The sequence below is a fragment of the Lepidochelys olivacea genome, assembly GCF_965140295.1.
Source record: "Lepidochelys olivacea isolate rLepOli2 genome assembly, chromosome: 11".
Classification (NCBI taxonomy): domain Eukaryota; kingdom Metazoa; phylum Chordata; order Testudines; family Cheloniidae; genus Lepidochelys; species Lepidochelys olivacea.
In genome coordinates, this window is record NC_140421.1 from 39,528,344 (window position 1) to 39,545,791 (window position 17,448).

The 17,448-nt window shown below is 37.9% G+C and overlaps 1 protein-coding gene across 3 annotated transcripts in view; it reads left to right on the forward strand.

Moving 5' to 3' along the window:
• The window catches only part of UBR3 (ubiquitin protein ligase E3 component n-recognin 3), a 215,164-nt gene extending 198,006 nt beyond the window's left edge, over window positions 1-17,158 (forward strand). For all 3 annotated transcript variants that reach the window (XM_084642586.1, XM_084642587.1, XM_084642588.1), the window contains 6 exons: window positions 364-471; window positions 1,538-1,663; window positions 6,569-6,748; window positions 8,012-8,221; window positions 11,222-11,361; window positions 14,733-17,158. In XM_084642586.1, coding sequence (XP_084498712.1) covers window positions 364-471; window positions 1,538-1,663; window positions 6,569-6,748; window positions 8,012-8,221; window positions 11,222-11,361; window positions 14,733-14,850 — 882 coding nt within the window. In that variant the 3' untranslated portion in view covers window positions 14,851-17,158. The remainder of the gene's footprint in view (window positions 1-363; window positions 472-1,537; window positions 1,664-6,568; window positions 6,749-8,011; window positions 8,222-11,221; window positions 11,362-14,732) is intronic.
• Window positions 17,159-17,448: the final 290 nt, after the last annotated feature.

Consider the following 17,448-nt stretch of genomic DNA (forward strand, 5'->3'; position numbering starts at 1 on the left):
CTAAATTTCAAGCATTTCTTGGTTCAGTTTAATTAACGCATTATAGCAAATTACAGTTTCAAAACTGCCACTTAACCTCACTGTATATGCTAAATATATTCCATCTGAATTGTATTTGATTTTAGGAGCTTTTCACTATCCACATATTGTTTCAGTTTCTACATCCTGTGTATTGTTATGCAGTATTTATTTGTGCTTAAAACATCACCCTTCCAATATTATATGTATCTCTTCTCTTTGAGTCAGAATGTGTGTGTTGCTTTAAAGGAAATATATTTCACCTTTGCAGCTTCTACAGAAACAATTTTCTCCTTATTTTGTATGACTGATGCAATTTGAGTCTGCCTTTTTCTTTATTCACAGAATACATCCAATGGAGAAAAGTCTTGGGAAGCATTACTGAGTCATGTGATTTCTGAGCTCTCTAAAGGGAAGATGTTTGAGGAAGGAGAAACTGAAGAATTAGCAATGGTATTTTTTGACAGTTTTGTTTAGACAATTTTAACAGGTTTACAAATCATTACTATGTAAATAGAAACAAAATGACCTTTTGTTTCTTTTGGAAATATTATGCAGTAATGTAGTCATTAAATCTCTTTGTTTAGCAGGATGCTAACAAATTACAGTGAGCCTCTTTGTACCACCCAGCATGCGTTATTTCTGGTGATTTTATTAAATTGAATGAAACTACTGACTCTATTAAACCAGGCATGTCTATAAATGTTAATAATCAAATATTGGACATGTGTGCTGCTTTTTTTTTTTTTGCAGTGAATATATTTTGTCTGAGTAATGAATTGAATGGTAAAAAATACCTAAGCATCTATTGTCCTCTGTCTGTTTTGCTGGGTGCATAATTGATATGTTAATTTTTCCATAACATCCACCACCCATATTTTTTTAAATCATTCCTCTAGTGTTGAACTATTTTTCTTTTTCCAGTGGGAGGCTATTGGTAATATAGCGGCTACTAGCAGATGAGAGATTAATTCTTAATATCTTTGGGTGTGACCACTTCTGCTAGGAAGCCCCAGGAGCATTACCAAAGGATCATTTGATAATAAATATTCAGCAATTCGTAATATTTGGTTACAAATCACATCCCCATATTCTTTAATGACTGGACATGTCCACCATATGCATAAAATCTCTCACTATAGTTTTTCCAACATTTATCTCCATTCAATCTATATACATATTTTAACCTAACTGGCGTGAGAACCATTGAAACGGTATTTTGAAGAAATTTTCTTTTTTTGTGCTACAGACTGATAAAGGTCCTCTTTTTCAGATCAAAGCCCATTCCTCTGGGGTAATTTATCTAGTTATTTGTTTGGTTTCTTAACGGACCAGAAGCCTTTGCTTCTGTTAAAGTTGGCTTTATGTATAAAGCAGCTTTTTGAGAAAGAGAATGCCTAACTGGAAGGTGCTATATCCTAGATTTGTTAGAAAATCACTTGAGATTATAAGTGAACTACTAGCCTTTGGAACATAGAATTTGGAAAGCAGAATTTAATAACCTCTCTTTTCACTCTAGGTTAGCCCTAGTGTTTGGTCTCCTGACTCAATAGAGTGTTATCTGCAGCAGTTCTGCCTGCCTTTCCTCAGGATCACCTGCCTTCTTCAACATCATCTTTTTGGAGGGGATTTACCCAGTTGTCAGGTACAATACGGGGAGGGAGGTGATGACACTGTTTTTTTCTGTTGAAAGTTTTATATACTATAATTGAAACATGTATTACGCCACCCTCAAAAGAGAAAAGGTCCAACATTTTGTATTATTTAGAGCAGATATTTGTTTAGCTGTAACATTGCTTCATGTCTGACATACATGAAAGACTTCAGATACATTGTAAGATTCTAGAGAATGTTTTACTATATTTTGCATATTTTTGTAGAAGGTGTCATGGCAAGAAGAACTGCTAACTTTGCAATATATTATATGCTAGATACTTCCTCCTCTTCATTTTCATAACCTCCTGTGGGCTTCTCTGGGAGATATGTGAGCAGAAAGGTTTCAGAATTGGCTTTTTTGCATGCAAAAGACAAAATATAGAGTGAAATCACTGGCCATGGTGTAACTTTATTTTGCGTACATTGATGCTAAAAAACACCCCCCCCCCCAATGTTTAATCTCAACCTCCACAGAATTTTCTTCTTTGTGCAAGTAATGTGTTAAAAACAATTCCATCAAGAATTAAGAGATACTGTATTTTAATACACTAGCCAGGGCCACCTTAATTCTGGCATTTCCTAACTTTTGAGTGTTTTAACTTTGCAACCTTATTAAAGTTCTTTTATTTTGTGAGAGTGGGTGGATGGGGGTGTGGGGGTGTAAAAAAAATGTAAATGTCCAAAAGTTATTTTTAAGATCAGATAAAATTTTTAATAGAGATTTGAGTGGCGAGGCAGTAGGGCTTAATAAATGGGGCTAGGGAGTTCATTTTGTGCATAGGGGAATGGAGATAGGGAAGATGTATTTTTCATTTATAGTAATATTCCATCTCAAAGATATGTCTGACAATCCTGTATGTTTGGGAGGGTCTTCTTCCCTCAGAAGTTTATCTGCTTCCAGCAGGTGGCACTGTGACCTGCCAACCACCTGTTCCTCAGACTTCTGGCTTCTAGTCAAGGGAAATCCGGAGTAACTAGTGATCCTGCCTTTGGCCACGTCTACACTACCCACTGGATCGGCAGGTAGTGATCAATCTATCGGGGATCGATTTATCGCATCTAGTGAAGATGCGATAAATCGATCCCTGATCGCTCTGCCGTCAACTCCGGAACTCCACCACAGCGAGAGGTGGAAGCGGAGTCGATGGGGGAGTAGTGGCCATCGATCTCGTGTCGCGAGGACGGGAAGTAAGTGATTCTAAGTCGATCTAAGATACGTCGACTTCAGCTACGCTATTCTTGTAGCTGAAGTTGCGTATCTTAGATTGATTCCCCCCCTCCCTCCCCCACCCAGTGTAGACCAGGCCTTTGCTTCTGTCCTATTCCTATTGTGAATTCTTCTCATAGGACTGGGTTTTTGATCAAATGTATCTTACTTCTTGCTGACAGGATAACTTCAGGGCTCTTTTTAGTTTAATTAGTTTAACTGGTTTTACTTCCACAGCACAGGGATCTCTTCTTCTTCACCGTGTAGCTTATTAACATGAACTCAGCAGCTGAAGAGACCTGCTGTATGACAAAAGGAGTGCCTTTGCTTTTCCTGCAGTACTTGTCCTTGCAGTATGTGTGCATAAAGGGAAAGGTTCAGGGCCCCTGAAGGAGGCTTAGGGAGCAGCCACATCCCTCCAAGCTCTTCCAGAGGAATAGTGGGGGAGGAGAGCAGTCCCGTGCATAGTCACAGCAACCATTGGATGTGAACTTGAAGGCCAGTGGGAGAAAATATCTATCAAGAATTCCCTGCTTTAAATAAATTTCTCCAAAATGAATTCATTTGTTTCACAGTCTGGCTTCCTGAGTCTGTGAGAAGTGATAGCACTAGTCTGCCTCTAAAATAATAAGAATGACTTCTGAGGCCCATCTTTAAAAGGGACAGGTAAAATTGAGACCGTGTTAAAGAGGGTGATCAAGACACTTGGCTTTCAAATTGAGCGAGATGAGGCTAAGTTACCTGCAAGTAATATTTAACCCAGACCTTAAAAAGGGAAACAAAGAAATCTGCTGAAAGTCATTATAGACAAGTAGAGAAGGAGAATGAACCAGCAAAGGCAAAAAACTAAAGCCAACAACCAAAACCGTTTGCATCATGATCATTTAAAGTGGATGCAGCAATGGCAACACCTGCAAAGGATGCCATAATAGTGCAGGCAGGAGACTTCTTCTCCAGAAGTGGCGCACACACACAAAGTTGTTATTGGCATTAGTATGGAACTGTATAACCTTCCTCTGCACTTCAGATGATGCTACATTTCCTTTGCTCTGGCTCTGGGCAGATCCTCAGACAGGGTTCTTACAATGCCTGCTGCTGCTGCTGCTGATCTTCTCCATGTTTCTTTCATGCTTCCTGCCAGAATTTAGATACCCAAATTGGTGGGAGGGGTGAGGTCTGGGACAGGCTTTTTCCCCTTTTTTCGCTCCTTATCTCTGGCCACCTTGGGAGTTACATGAAACCCAAGTAGCCATTTCAGCGGTCATTGGTTCTACTGGAGGAGCAGGAGGTGGTCTTTAAATAGCTGGGTACCACCTTCTTTCTCTTCAGTGGTGGTGTTTAAGACAACTGCCACATATTTCCTGGAAGAGAATAAACACAGATGCTGGCCAGCTCCCTGTGCTAAAAGGGAGATAGAAAAAGAGCAGTTCTGTTCCTCCCCTATCCTTTCCAGTGAGGAGTAGGAAGGGTAGAGCTGTGGGCCAGCCTTGACTGCAACTCATCTCACCCTTTCTCCTATTCTTTTTCTAGACTACTGTAGTCATTCTATATTCTATTGCCCTTCAATTTTTATTGATTCAGTAGATCTTGACCTTATCCCACCACTTTCTTCTGGCAATGGTCTCCTAAATCAGTCCTTCTGCACAGTATTGCCACTGTAGCTGAGAGACCCTTTTCTTCTGCAGCTCTGGACGACTGTAGTCGTCTTTCTGTATTTCTCTTCCTAATGAGTCTCCATATTTCACAAAACTCATTTTTAAAATATATTCGTCATCTGTTCCTTTTTTCTTCTGCAAGTGGACAAACTCAGTCTCTAGCTGGATGGGTTTTTGCTTAATATGTACTTGAACTGATGCAAGTGGAAAATTAGATGTACTTGAACTGATGCAAGTTAAATTAGAAAAGCGATAGGAACAGGGATGTCTTTCTCGTCAGACCAGCAATTCTCATGGTCCTACTAGGGTTACTTCATAGTCAAAAGATGGTCCTTACCCTTCATATACATACTCCCATGTTCAAGATGGAGTCATTCTGGACAGTCTTACTAGCCACCACCCGAAAAAACTACTAGCATCCATCGGACTACAGTATGCACGTCTGACTGTATGTATTTAATGCTCCCCAGAACCAGCAATAGCTCCTGTTCTGCCATAGCAACCTGCATCTGCTTAAACAGACTAATGGATGGCATAAGTTTAGAGTTATTTAAAGGACACTAAGGAGGAAAAGGGAAAAATAACATAGCATAGGAAATGGGGAATAATTGGGAGTGATGGTAAGAAATTAAATGGAAAATTTAGTATGACTAGAATGTACCAAGGAGATGTACTAGACAGTAAAATGATCTCCATAGAAAAACTATTAGAACCCTTCTTGTTGTATTTTAAAACTAGACTGGAAAAAACGTTATCTGCTGTGCATTTACTAATCTTTCATTGGCAGGGGATCCTAGTAAATAGCTCTTTTCTATCCATATGTTTTGCCAGTTGATCAAGTATGTTTGCCCTGTATCTCTTGCAACTTTCACCCCATAATTCTGCAGTGAATCTTGTCTTGCCTTAGAACTTGATGACTCTCAGGCATTTCATTCATACCCATTTGGAAACAATCCTGATTTCATTCAGTGTATATTTTCCTGATCTTGTTTCTGTTATCCATCTCTTGTCCTATTTTACAAAATAATATGTGTATTTGTAATATCTTTTCTGTCAATCAGTTATATTCTATATTTGTTAAAAGCTGTATGTCTCCTTTGCTGATTTCTATTGTTCCAATGAAAAATGTGTTAATCTTTGGCTTAATCTTTTGTGCAACCTCTTTTACTTTCTCCTACTTAAATTTTCTTTCCATTTTTACACTCCCTTCATTCTATAATTTGTCCTCTCATCATCTGTCATTTAATACTTTGCAGCCTCTTCTCTCTCACCCTGGATTACTCTGCATATATTTATCCAAATTGGTCTTTTATTATTATTATTATTATTATTATTTTATTCCTAATCATATACTTGTTGCTGGCTGGCATGCATCTTGGACATACTCTAATTCATTTATGAATACTTCACATTTTTCTCTTTCTACCCTTTTCCTGTATTGTTTTATCCCATTCATTTCATCCCTGTGTTATCAATGTGCTCTGCATAAATGTATGGTCTTATTTTATGTTTTCTTTCTTTTCTCTAATTATCAATTTAGGCTTCAGTTCTAAACATGTACGTATGTGCTTAACTTTAAGCATGTAAGTAGTTCCATTGAAATCAGTAGGACTACTTGTGTTTAAAATTAAGCACGTGTGTGTTTATAGCATCGGGGCCTTACAGCGGTTTATCTGCCTCTCAGATATATCACCAAAGTAATCTTAAAACCTGTTCTGAATTTGTAGAGAATACAGCACTTCCATTCAAACTAGACTTCACTCTTAGGTCTGTGAACTGTAAGCTAACATTTTATGGGTTTCATTCTCCACTTCACTTAAGTTCAGGGGCAGCTTTAACGTGCACCTCTGATGTAAGGTCCCTCTGGGATTTTACACCACTGGAGAATCAGGTGCAGCAGAGCCTCAGTCCACCGTGCTCCCTCCCAGTCACTTACATATTAATTGATATGGAATTGATACATACAGTGCTGTGCTGTGCTTTGAGTTTATAACACAAAATGATCAAGTCTTTCTTGTTTCATGTCTAAAAGGAAGATGAAGAATTTACAGTTCTTGCAAACTGCCTGGGTCTATTACCATCATCTTTTCAGTCACCACATCAATTCACCAGTGCCTCTTGCCTTGATTGGCCAGTGCCAGCATTTAATATGATATCGCAGTGGTGCTTAGAATTGGCTTCATTTGCAGAAAGACATGCAGAACAAGTGAAGGTACGTAAAAAAATTTGCACCCCCCATACAGTGCTGATGTGTAAGAATGGAATTACTTGATTCTAGTTACGCTGAGTGTGTATGTGTAATGCTGTGTTTTAAATTTATCATGATAAAATAAGGAGGCAAAATGCATAGTTGAACCCACAACATGTGTGTTTTGTGTTTGCATCTGTTTCACTTGCATATTTTACAGGTACAACTTTGTTATGAAAACTTGAACCCTAATGGTAATCACAAAATGTTCTTGCCCTCAGTAGATCTGATTCATTCAATAGACCATTGAGCCATGGTCATAAAACTATTGATATCGTTTTTATGTTTGAAAAAGAACACTGCTGTTTTACTGTATTTTTCAAATAAGACCTCTTTCAGTTTTTATAACAAACTCTTGTGAAATAGCAGAACAGTAATTTGTAAGAAATTCCTCACACATGTGTGCCTTTAAGTGGGTAACCTGCAAAAAATGGAATAGATTCAATGGTAATGTATTATTGGCTCTTTAAAAATTTTAGGCGAAGTTTTTCAAAAATAAGAGAGTAAAGTTAGACTCTGAAACTAATATTTAGGCACCTGTCTGATTTTTAAATGTACTGAGTATCCAGCAGTTCCCTTTGACCTCATAGGGAATAGCAGTTCCCATCAATTTAACTGGGAATTGTTGAGTGCTCAATATGTTTGAAAATCAAACAAGTTCCTAGACATCAGTTTCAGAGCCTAACTTTACCCTACTGTTTTTGGCCCCAAATTTCAGTACAAGTAGCAGCTTTGCCTGTCTATGCTAGGGACTGGCAGTGGCGCAGCTATGTCACTGGCTGTCCACTAATGGCTATAATCAGGGCAAATCCCCAAAGTAAACACGACTTTAAGCCCCATGTTTTACCTGTGAAGTTTGTTGCCTTTAGAAGGTGTAATGCATTGTGCCCTGAGGAAAGGCAGTCAGTAGTCCATTTGTAACCTTACTAAAGCAATGTATATGAGTATGCTGAGCTCCTTGAGGCAAGAAGAAGCATGTTGCTCTTGAGTGATGCTCTCTGGCTGAAGTCTTAATGCAGCATTAATAGTCTCCATAGGAAGCCAGAAAGCATTTAAAGGACACTTCAGTGCTTGTGTGGAATGCAGTAGAAAGAATGGGCCATCTCGAAGAGTACATTTCCCTCCTTTAAAAACAGTTCTTACATTTATATTCTGTAGTTCTAAATCTCACAGCACAGATAAATATACATGCAATACTGATAAATATTTCTATCATTTTCTTTTTAGGTTTTGCTTATACAAGAGCCTAAGTGGGACTTGCCATGTCTCCTTCAGTTGCCTGAAAATTATAATACCATCTTCCAGTATTATCACAGAAAGACTTGTACTGTCTGTACCAAGGTTCCTAAAGATCCTGCTGTTTGTCTAGTTTGTGGTACTTTTGTATGCTTGAAAGGACTTTGCTGCAAACAACAGAGTTACTGTGAATGTGTACTGGTAAGAGAGAATTCTACAATAAGAGAATTTCAAATTACTGTAGCTTTATTTCCATTTTTAAATTTAAAAAAAAAATCATGCTAAGAAGTTCTGCATTCCTTTCTCAGCTCTGACAGTTTTCATTTCCAAACATGTTTTAAATAAATTTTTAGTCTGCCCCCTCACAGGAGACTTCTGAAGGCCCTTATGTATTTGGCCTGATCTCAAAGGCAACTCAAGTGAGATAATATGTAGGTACTCCTTCCTCTAAGAGCCAGTCCTTACTTTCCTTGTTTGGACAGCAACTAGCCTTATTCTCCCTTCATAATGAAGGAGAATAAATCATCTGCTCTGAGGCCAGTGCTGATGTCACTAAATGGGTGGAACAGTTCTGTAAGTCAGTGGCTGTCACCCACTCTCGCTCTGAAGTTCACATTTGCCATCTCTGCAAAGCTGGCTTGCGAAAAGAATCTTGTGATTGTTCCTGAATTAGTATATCCATGGTACTAACACAAGACTAGCCATTATAAAATTAGTATAAATATATTTAAAGAGAAACTATCACATGGTTTTTAAGTCCAAAAATCAGTTTTGTATATAATTTTTATAAAATCTGATATTTATAGATGTTTTATTTAAATATGAATGAAAACAAGTTTATTTTTAATTTCCTGTAGTGTGTTCATCCTAAACTTTATAGCATTGTACTAGTGCAGGGAAGCTACAGAGTAAAACTGAACTGAAATAAAAGTAAAACTGAGTGGTCTATTTTCCTTTTCTGAATGAAATGCAAAATGTAAACAACACAGATAATGATCTTCAATTTTTGTTTGATTCATCTGCATTGTTGCTAATAACACCATTAAGAAAATGTTTTTGAAAATAGGATTTTTAACATTGTCTTTTAAATTTACTATGTTCAATGCCATGAAATCTTAATATGAAACTTGAATTATTATAAAGCTCTATTGAGTTTTCCAACAAGGCTACAAATTGTGGTTATGATTTTTGTGTGTGTGTTGTTTGTTTATTTGTGGCTGCTTGGCCACTAGGAAGTTGACTGAGACCACAAACTCATTTCAAATAAGCCACAGAAGAGCCATCAGTGTTTACTATTTGATCAGTACTGTCTTTAGATGGATATTCATATCAATAACTTAAAAATTAAAGGCTCCACATTTGATGAGTGTTCCTGTGAACCACATGCTCTTTATTGTAGGAATATGTTTCCAGTATTAGAGAAAAGCAGAGGGGGGAGTCAGCACACCGGGATTCTATTCTGAACCACCACTTTTTTGATGTGTAAACTTGAGCAGGTCACTTTGCGTATAACTTTCAAAATGTCCCCTAAGTTTGGGTGTTCAGTTTTTAGTGTTCAGGCTATAGATGTCTTGAGACGATTTCTAAAAAAAGTTGTGTTGTGCCCAGCTCCCATTGACTTCAAGGGATATTGTAGGTTTTCATCAGGTAGATCAAAGCCCAGGCCCCAACTGTCTTGAACTGAGCTCTGAAAAACTGAAACACCCAAAGTAGGCAGGAACTTCTGAAAAATTGGGCCTTAACTGCTAGTGTTCTAAGTTTCCACGTTTCTGTGCCTCGGGTTCCCCACCTCAGGGAACTCTGGGTCAGATTGGTAATTCCTTGAAGGGGATTCTGCCCCATCCAGCATAAAATGCAAGAAAAAGACATAAATTGTGAAGAGTTAATAGTAGAATGGATTTGCAAATATCAGCCAAGATGGTAACTATGGTACTATACCTAAAGTTGGCTGCTGTTTTCAGATCGCAAGCAGAGTTTTAGTAATTTCCTCTAAAATGTTTTTTTTTAAGGCATTGGGGATTAAATGACACTTGACCTTTTAAAATTATATTTCCATTAGTTGCTTTTTTCAACATGAGCTCTACATGTGTTTTTTCCTAAAAATTGCCATGATGAAAAAACCCCATAAGGATAATACTCATGCACCTTTCTGAAGTGCTTGAAGTGACAGGTGCTTTATAAGTGGAAAATAGTTTTATCTCCAACTCTGTCACAAAAAAATAATATGGTATGAGAAAAAATAATCAAACTTTAAAATAGTTGGACATAAGGACTACATTTGAGAGGTCATTTTTATGAAAATATACTGCAGACAATAAAGGTATAGGACAAAGAATAGAATACTTTGCAATATTCAGAATTATATTTTAGTTGTGTGGTCATAAATTTCCTTTGTAGTAAAAATGTGTGGAAAGGGCTAAAATCTGCAAAATACAATTACAGAAATGAACTGCATAAATTAATATCTGTGTCATTCATGAACAATTAAAATATATTGTTGTAACCAGGAGTTTCACCTTTTAAGGTGTTATTTTTTTAAAAAAATTATGACCGGTGTAGATACTGTGAAGGGCAAGATGGGGAGCAAATACACAAGTATGGCAACATCTGCAAATAGGCGTCCATCCTGTAAAGCAGTGTGTAGCAAACTACTCTGAGTACTTCATAATCTGAGAGAATCTCAAATTTTCACTGTTCACTAAAAATATTTTGCCACACCAAATTGTGCACTTCTGCTAGTAGGAAGTTAGTGATATTGTTGTGAACACTTTCACTCAGTTTTCTATAGTAACTTAGTTTTTCCCCAGAGTGGCATGTTGTCTAAAAAAAGCAGAAGTACATTATTCCCTTTTTGAGTTTGGAACCATCTTCTACATGGGACTTTGTGTATATGCATTATGGCAACATATCATGTAGGAGGTTTTGGCTTATTCATAAAATGTTTGGTAGGCTCTACTTTGTCATGCAAATCCCTGGAAACATATAACCCTTGTAGTTATATGTTTCCAGGGATTATATGTTATAACCGTAAGTGTACAGTAGGGGCAAGGATCAAATTGTTCCTTAGTAAGTGATGTGACTTGAATTAATATAAGTAGTGTGTTTGAAATAAAATGTTCTTGCCTCTTTATTATAAAACTGTCAGCCATTAATAGGATATTTGTACTCTTCCCTCCCCTAACCCCAAAATATAACTTCTAGCATTCTCAGAACTGTGGAGCTGGGACAGGAATATTTCTTCTGATCAATGCATCGGTAATCATCATCATTCGAGGCCATCGTTTCTGCCTTTGGGGTTCTGTTTATCTAGATGCACATGGTGAAGAAGACAGAGATCTTAGGTAACATTTTAATAGAGCATGTTTTGATTTTGGTGCTTTATGTTTACAGTGTGTAATAAAACAGATACGGTAATTAACAAGTTCTCCCTTCCTGAGTAACACATATTTAGAAATGTAAATGTTGTCATTGTATTTGTTATATTATGCTAATTAGATTTATATTCTTTATATAAATAAAATGATCTGAAACTTGTTAACTAAAAAATGAATTGTGCTACTTGCAAGGTGTACATTGTGGTGCAGGAATTTCCTGCCGAATGTCACTTTGAGAAGGAGAGGCTTTGCCATCCTTGTGGATCCTGCTGATTCACATGGAATGGCATTCATTGCTCATTGAAAGCAGGATCAATCTTTTATGGAGGACTCTACTGGCTCCCTTTTCCCCAGTCTTTCAGGACCCCTGTTACAACTGGCTGAGTGTTCCTCTGGATGCTCAGTAGCAGCTTTGGAGGGGATCCAGGTTTCCCTGCCAGATTTCTTCATTATTGCTCCACCACAGCCCCATTTCCAAAATGCTCCCCTCCCCGCCCCCATCTTAGCAGGATGGGAGGGATGTTTGATTGGACTGATAGGAGAAAGACAACCACTGGCATTCTGAGAAGAAGGTGAGGGATGGGCAGACTTGGCACCTTCTGAGCCCTCCTCCTATTTAGAATGCATGTGGAGATTGTGCCTGGGCAAAGAAGGGGTAGGGAAGGAGGAGAGAGATTCTCCACCTCTCCTTGCTGCCATTGGCTAGGCTGTGGTGGGGAAGGGAAAGTTGATTGTTTCTCATGGCTCCCCACCCTGCTTGCTATTTGTGAAGCCCTCAGAGCATATAGCAGCCACTCTGCTGTGGTTGCTGCCCTGCCAAATAATGGAGGTATAGTTTGAGCTGTGCTTCTGTCATGATGTGGGCCTGAGCAATCACCAGGTTTTGGGATCAGGACAAGATTGACAAGGTCTCCAGTAGGTATTTCTGCCTCTCCAGCAGGATCCTGGAGGCCTGGTTTAAGGAGGGGATTTAAAAGTTGCATGTTTGTAATTTCACTGCAAATTGCAGCTGGTATTTAGTGCAGGTGGGAGGCTCCAGGGCGCTGGCTCCCAGAGATCTGGTGGACCCTATTGGCCTGGAGGAAGAAGGGGAGATGTTAAGTCTTCACAGATTGAGATGGCCTTCATGTGTACCTTCATTTCTTGTCATGGGTATAGGGTGAGAGGAGTCAGAGGTGGAGTGAATTCATGGGGTTAGGCTGAAGGAGCTGATCCTGAATATTGGCTGTTTGGCCACTGAACACCAGACTGGGCCCAAATAACTGCCTGGTATTTTGGAGTGTGGTTTAGCACACAATCCCCCTCCCCCAGATCAAATAAAAATTAATAAAGTTGCACCCTTCCATGTTAAAATTCATCCTTGTGTCTTTGTTTCCAATTATGCAGTGTTAAATTTTTATTGTGCAGGAGCCCTATAGAAATGATATCAAGCTCGTAATTCTGTTACAATGAGAGTCTTCAAAATCCATCTTGAGTGTGATGAAACTATAAGATAAATCACCCATATTCAAAACCTAACTTACATTTTACCAACAAATTTTATCAAATTGGAAGTCTGCACAACAACAATTTTGAGACTTCACACAATATGTGTAATAAATACACATATCAAGTAGCAAGGCATAAGAACATAAGAGTGGCCATACTGGGTCAGACCAGTGGTCCATCTAGCCTAGTATCCTGTCTTCTGACAATGACCAGTGCCAAGTGCGACAGAACGAATGAACAAAACAGGGCATCCTGTCATCCAGTCCCAGCTTCTAGCACGCAGAGGTTTAGGGACAGCAGGAGCATGGAATTGCATCCCTGACCGTCTTGGCTAATAAGCACTGATGGACCTATCCTCCATGGACTTTTCAAATTCTTTTTTGAACCCAGTTATACTTTTGGCCTTCACAACATCCCCTGGCAATGAGTTCCATAGGTTGACTGTGCGTTGTGTGACGTAGTACTTCCTTTTGTTTGTTTTAAACCTGCTGCTTATTAAGTTCATTGGTGACTCTTGGTTCTTGTGTTATGTGAAGAGATAAATAACACTTCCCTATTCACTTTCTTCACACCACTCATGATTCTATAGACTTTTATCATATCGCCCCTTGGTTGTCTCTTTTCTAAGGTGAAGAGTCCTAGTCTTTAATCTCCATCCAAAGCACACATGTATTTAAGTCAAAAAGTCCATTGGTGGTGCAAGTAAAATAGTGTTTTCACAAAATTAATATTGTCTGCAAACTTCAAATAAGGGCAAGATATGCGGGTATGCGCCAGCTTCTTTTGGGGCACTCCGTAAACCCAATTTAACTAGTTGATCAGACCAGACCACCCACCTCACATCCGAGCAACCCTGTAATACTCACCACAGCCCCATCAGCTACAGCCACCAAGCCTCTCCCCATTCACCCCATAGCCTACTAACAACTCACCCCAAGCCCCTCACTCACTGCTCCATGACCTTTCTGGCCACTCACCAGCATGCACCTCTTCTGGCTCAGCACTCTGCTCCCCTCCTGGACTAAGGCAGCTTCTCCTGATCCTGGTGCCAAGCTCTGCTCCTTCCCATCACCTCCCCTGCACTAATGAGCACAGGCCAAATTTGAGTGATGAGTGGCGTAATGACTTGGCCCATCAAATTGCAGCACCATGCAAGATTGGCACAGGTGGCCTCCCCTCCGTCATGCATTCATTTTTTTCTTTTCAGTTTGTGTACATATATGTATTTTTATAGGATGCCTGTCTTTGTCTTTGTTTTAAAGCACACATGCATTGAAGCTCTTGACAAATAAACACCTTAAAATAATGAACTAAGCAGTAAGACATTCATGCCCGATAGCCCCTTCGTCTGGTGCATGGGGTCACAGTGCTGCTCTGCCCTAGTTTTCAGGTGCCAGAGTGACATTCCAGACCGCTCGGGCAGCCACTCCACCTCTGTGTGTTTCATTCTTCTGCATGTTCTGATCAACCATATAGAGCCCTTTCTACACAGAGCACCACTTCTCTGTAGACTTAGGGAGCGTACTCAGTACCTAGACTGCTGCCCCACTGGCCTCTCCCACAGCTTTCCCTACGATATGGGCTATTGAGCATTAATGTCTTACCGCTAAGTTCATTATTTTAAGGTGTTTGTTTGTCAGGAGTTTCAATGCATGTGTGCTTTAAAACAAATGAAGACTGGCATCCTATAATATAAATATATGTATATGTACATGGAAACTGAAAAGAAAAAAAATGCAAAAATCATTAAACTTCGCTTTTAGAACATTACTATTACTTAGAGCCACCTTATAAATATTTTACATTTGCTCTGCACTATTAACTGTTGATTTTTTTTTCTCTCCCTGTAGGCGTGGTAAACCTCTCTACATATGTAAGGAAAGATACAAGGTGCTTGAACAGCAGTGGATATCTCATACCTTTGATCACATCAATAAAAGATGGGGACCACATTACAATGGATTGTAAACTATCACTATTATTGTACCATATCATCGCCTTTACCATGAATGAATGCAACTTGACTGACAATAGCTTTAATTGAATGGGGGTTTAGCTCTTTCATGGTGGGGGGTGGGGTGGGGGAGTGAAACTATGCCAATATATAAAGTCTTTCAATAATTAGGTGTTTTTGCTACCAAATTAATGGTACGACAGTTTAAAATTTAAAAATCTCTTCTGAATGGTGTGAAAAATCTAAATTAATTCAGTAGTCTCCTTTTGTTTTGTATTTTTAGAATTCCACTAATGATGACAAGCACAAGTTACTTGTTTAGGGATGACAGGTCCCAGGAACCTTATATTTCTCTGGGTGGAATTGAGTCATTTAGCATCTTCTGCTGAAACACTGTATATGTGTATTACATCTGCTAAACATACTGGATAGATTTTTCTTTACCTTTCTTGTATTAATTTGAGATTTTTGCTTGATATCCAATTGTAATGATATAAAACACATGATTTGTGAGACTGTATAGTAACACTTGGTCTAAAAGTAGAACTTTAAAGAACATTTCACTTATTGTTAAAGATCTATTGAAAGATTTCACGCATTGCTGAAAACCTTATTTATTCTCAGGAATTTCATAGATATTTTCCATGTATAAGTGAAATAGCTGTGAATTAGGTAGCTTGCTATGAAAACAGAACACACATTCTTTCTTATTTTTTCTTTTCCAGAAATGAAATTTGCCATTTCAGTTGAGTAAATTACTGGCGATAACATATATAGATGTTAGTGTCTGTACAAAATTTGTCAGACATACAACATGGCAGGTTCTAATTACAACCCTGCCTGCCTGCCTTTCGTTGCCAACCAGATGCATGTTGCAGAATGATTGGATTGGAAACATGCGGGTTATCCTGCAAATAAAACACAATTTTGAATCTTCCATGTCAGCTCAAGAGGGTCATCTGTATTATATTTGTGCAGAGTAATCAGTGCTCTTTCTGCTTGATTTCCTAAAAAGAAAAAAGCGCAATAGAGGTGGTCCTGGTGAATGAGCAATGCATCTGAATCCTCATTGGAAGAATACCAAATAAACAGTTTATATTCAGAGGGCTTACAAATCCATGAGAATAGGCATGATTGGGCTAAACTCCACACTGTACGTAGGTAGGGAAGATTACAGATAAATACTGGTATGTAATATATTGCTACTAAGCTTTTCTCTCAAATGAGTCAGACATTTGTTGGCTATTTCATACAGTGCTATCAAGCAGTTCCTGGTACTAGGGACTTTTCATAGCTTATGTAAAATAAAATTTATATGTGTAAAATAAAAAATCTAATGCTAAAACCATGTGTACAAAATGGAAACTGATTCCTCTTTAAGGGTCTCACTGAAAGTCATTATCTAGTGAAAAGTGTATAGGGGAAATACAATGACTGTACAGCAGTCAAGAGAAGTGGACAAACAAAAAAATTTTAAAAAAGTGACGCCCTGAGTTTTCCCCAAGATCGACCATTAAAATACATTATAATGGTGTGCTGTTTTTTATATATATATACATATATATATATTTCAAAAGTATTAGAATACTTCTTGTAAGATTAGAATTATTCTGTTTCACCAACTGAATAGCTATGTCTTTTCCAAAATACTACTTTTTTAATATTGTATCATAAGTTCAGCCTGTAATATTTTTGCATTGCTCATAATGAATATTAGGCCATTTTGTAAATGTGGTTGAAGAGCAAAAAGATTCTTTACATCTCCAGCACAACATTATTACAGGGCTCATGAATTTGAGTAATCTATAGTTTGAAACGCTGATGCTATATTTACAAGAGATAATGTCTCCAGAAATTGATTACTGTGTATTATTTAAAATGGAATGTTTTATGGTTGTGCATATGGATGTGAAGTAAAATTATTAGCCTTAACTTTAAAATCTGGGTATTTCATAGTGTTTATTTTGGTATTGGTGAATTAGTCACCAGTCAATAAAAAGAAGAAAAAGAAAAAAGCACTTGATTCAAGAACTGTACTTGAATATACATGCATGCTGCTAAACTAGAATTTTGATTTCCCCCATAAGTTTTTTAAGCCTGCTATATTAAGCTTACTTTGAAAAATAACAGCTCCAAACTAGAGTGGTGGGTGTGGGTGTGTGCATTCTTCAAATGTACTGGTGTGGTATCCTGGATGACTGATTATTTAAGTACAGTACATTACTGTAGAATTTAAATCAATCTTTATAACACATCAAAAAGTACAAAAGTAGGAATACAGTAATCAACATTGTAAGATATGTTAATAAAAGTCTACTATCATTCTGTGTGTCTGTGGGCTTTTTTTTCTCTCTGCCTTAATGATCCGAGGTATATTTGTTATTGAAATGTGTTCGGTGTCTAAATATTTATAGTTAATATTTATAGTTAATAGTTAATGCATGCAAAAACATTTTGTACATAAAGCAACTCTGGAATGTTTTAGCTTTTTGGCCACTTAGCTGGTGTGTGGGTGTGTGTGTGTGTTTGATTACTCACTTCAATTCTTTTAATTTCATTTTGCTCTGAGTTATACCACTTAATGGTCCCTTATCTTAGTCCAAACTTTACCT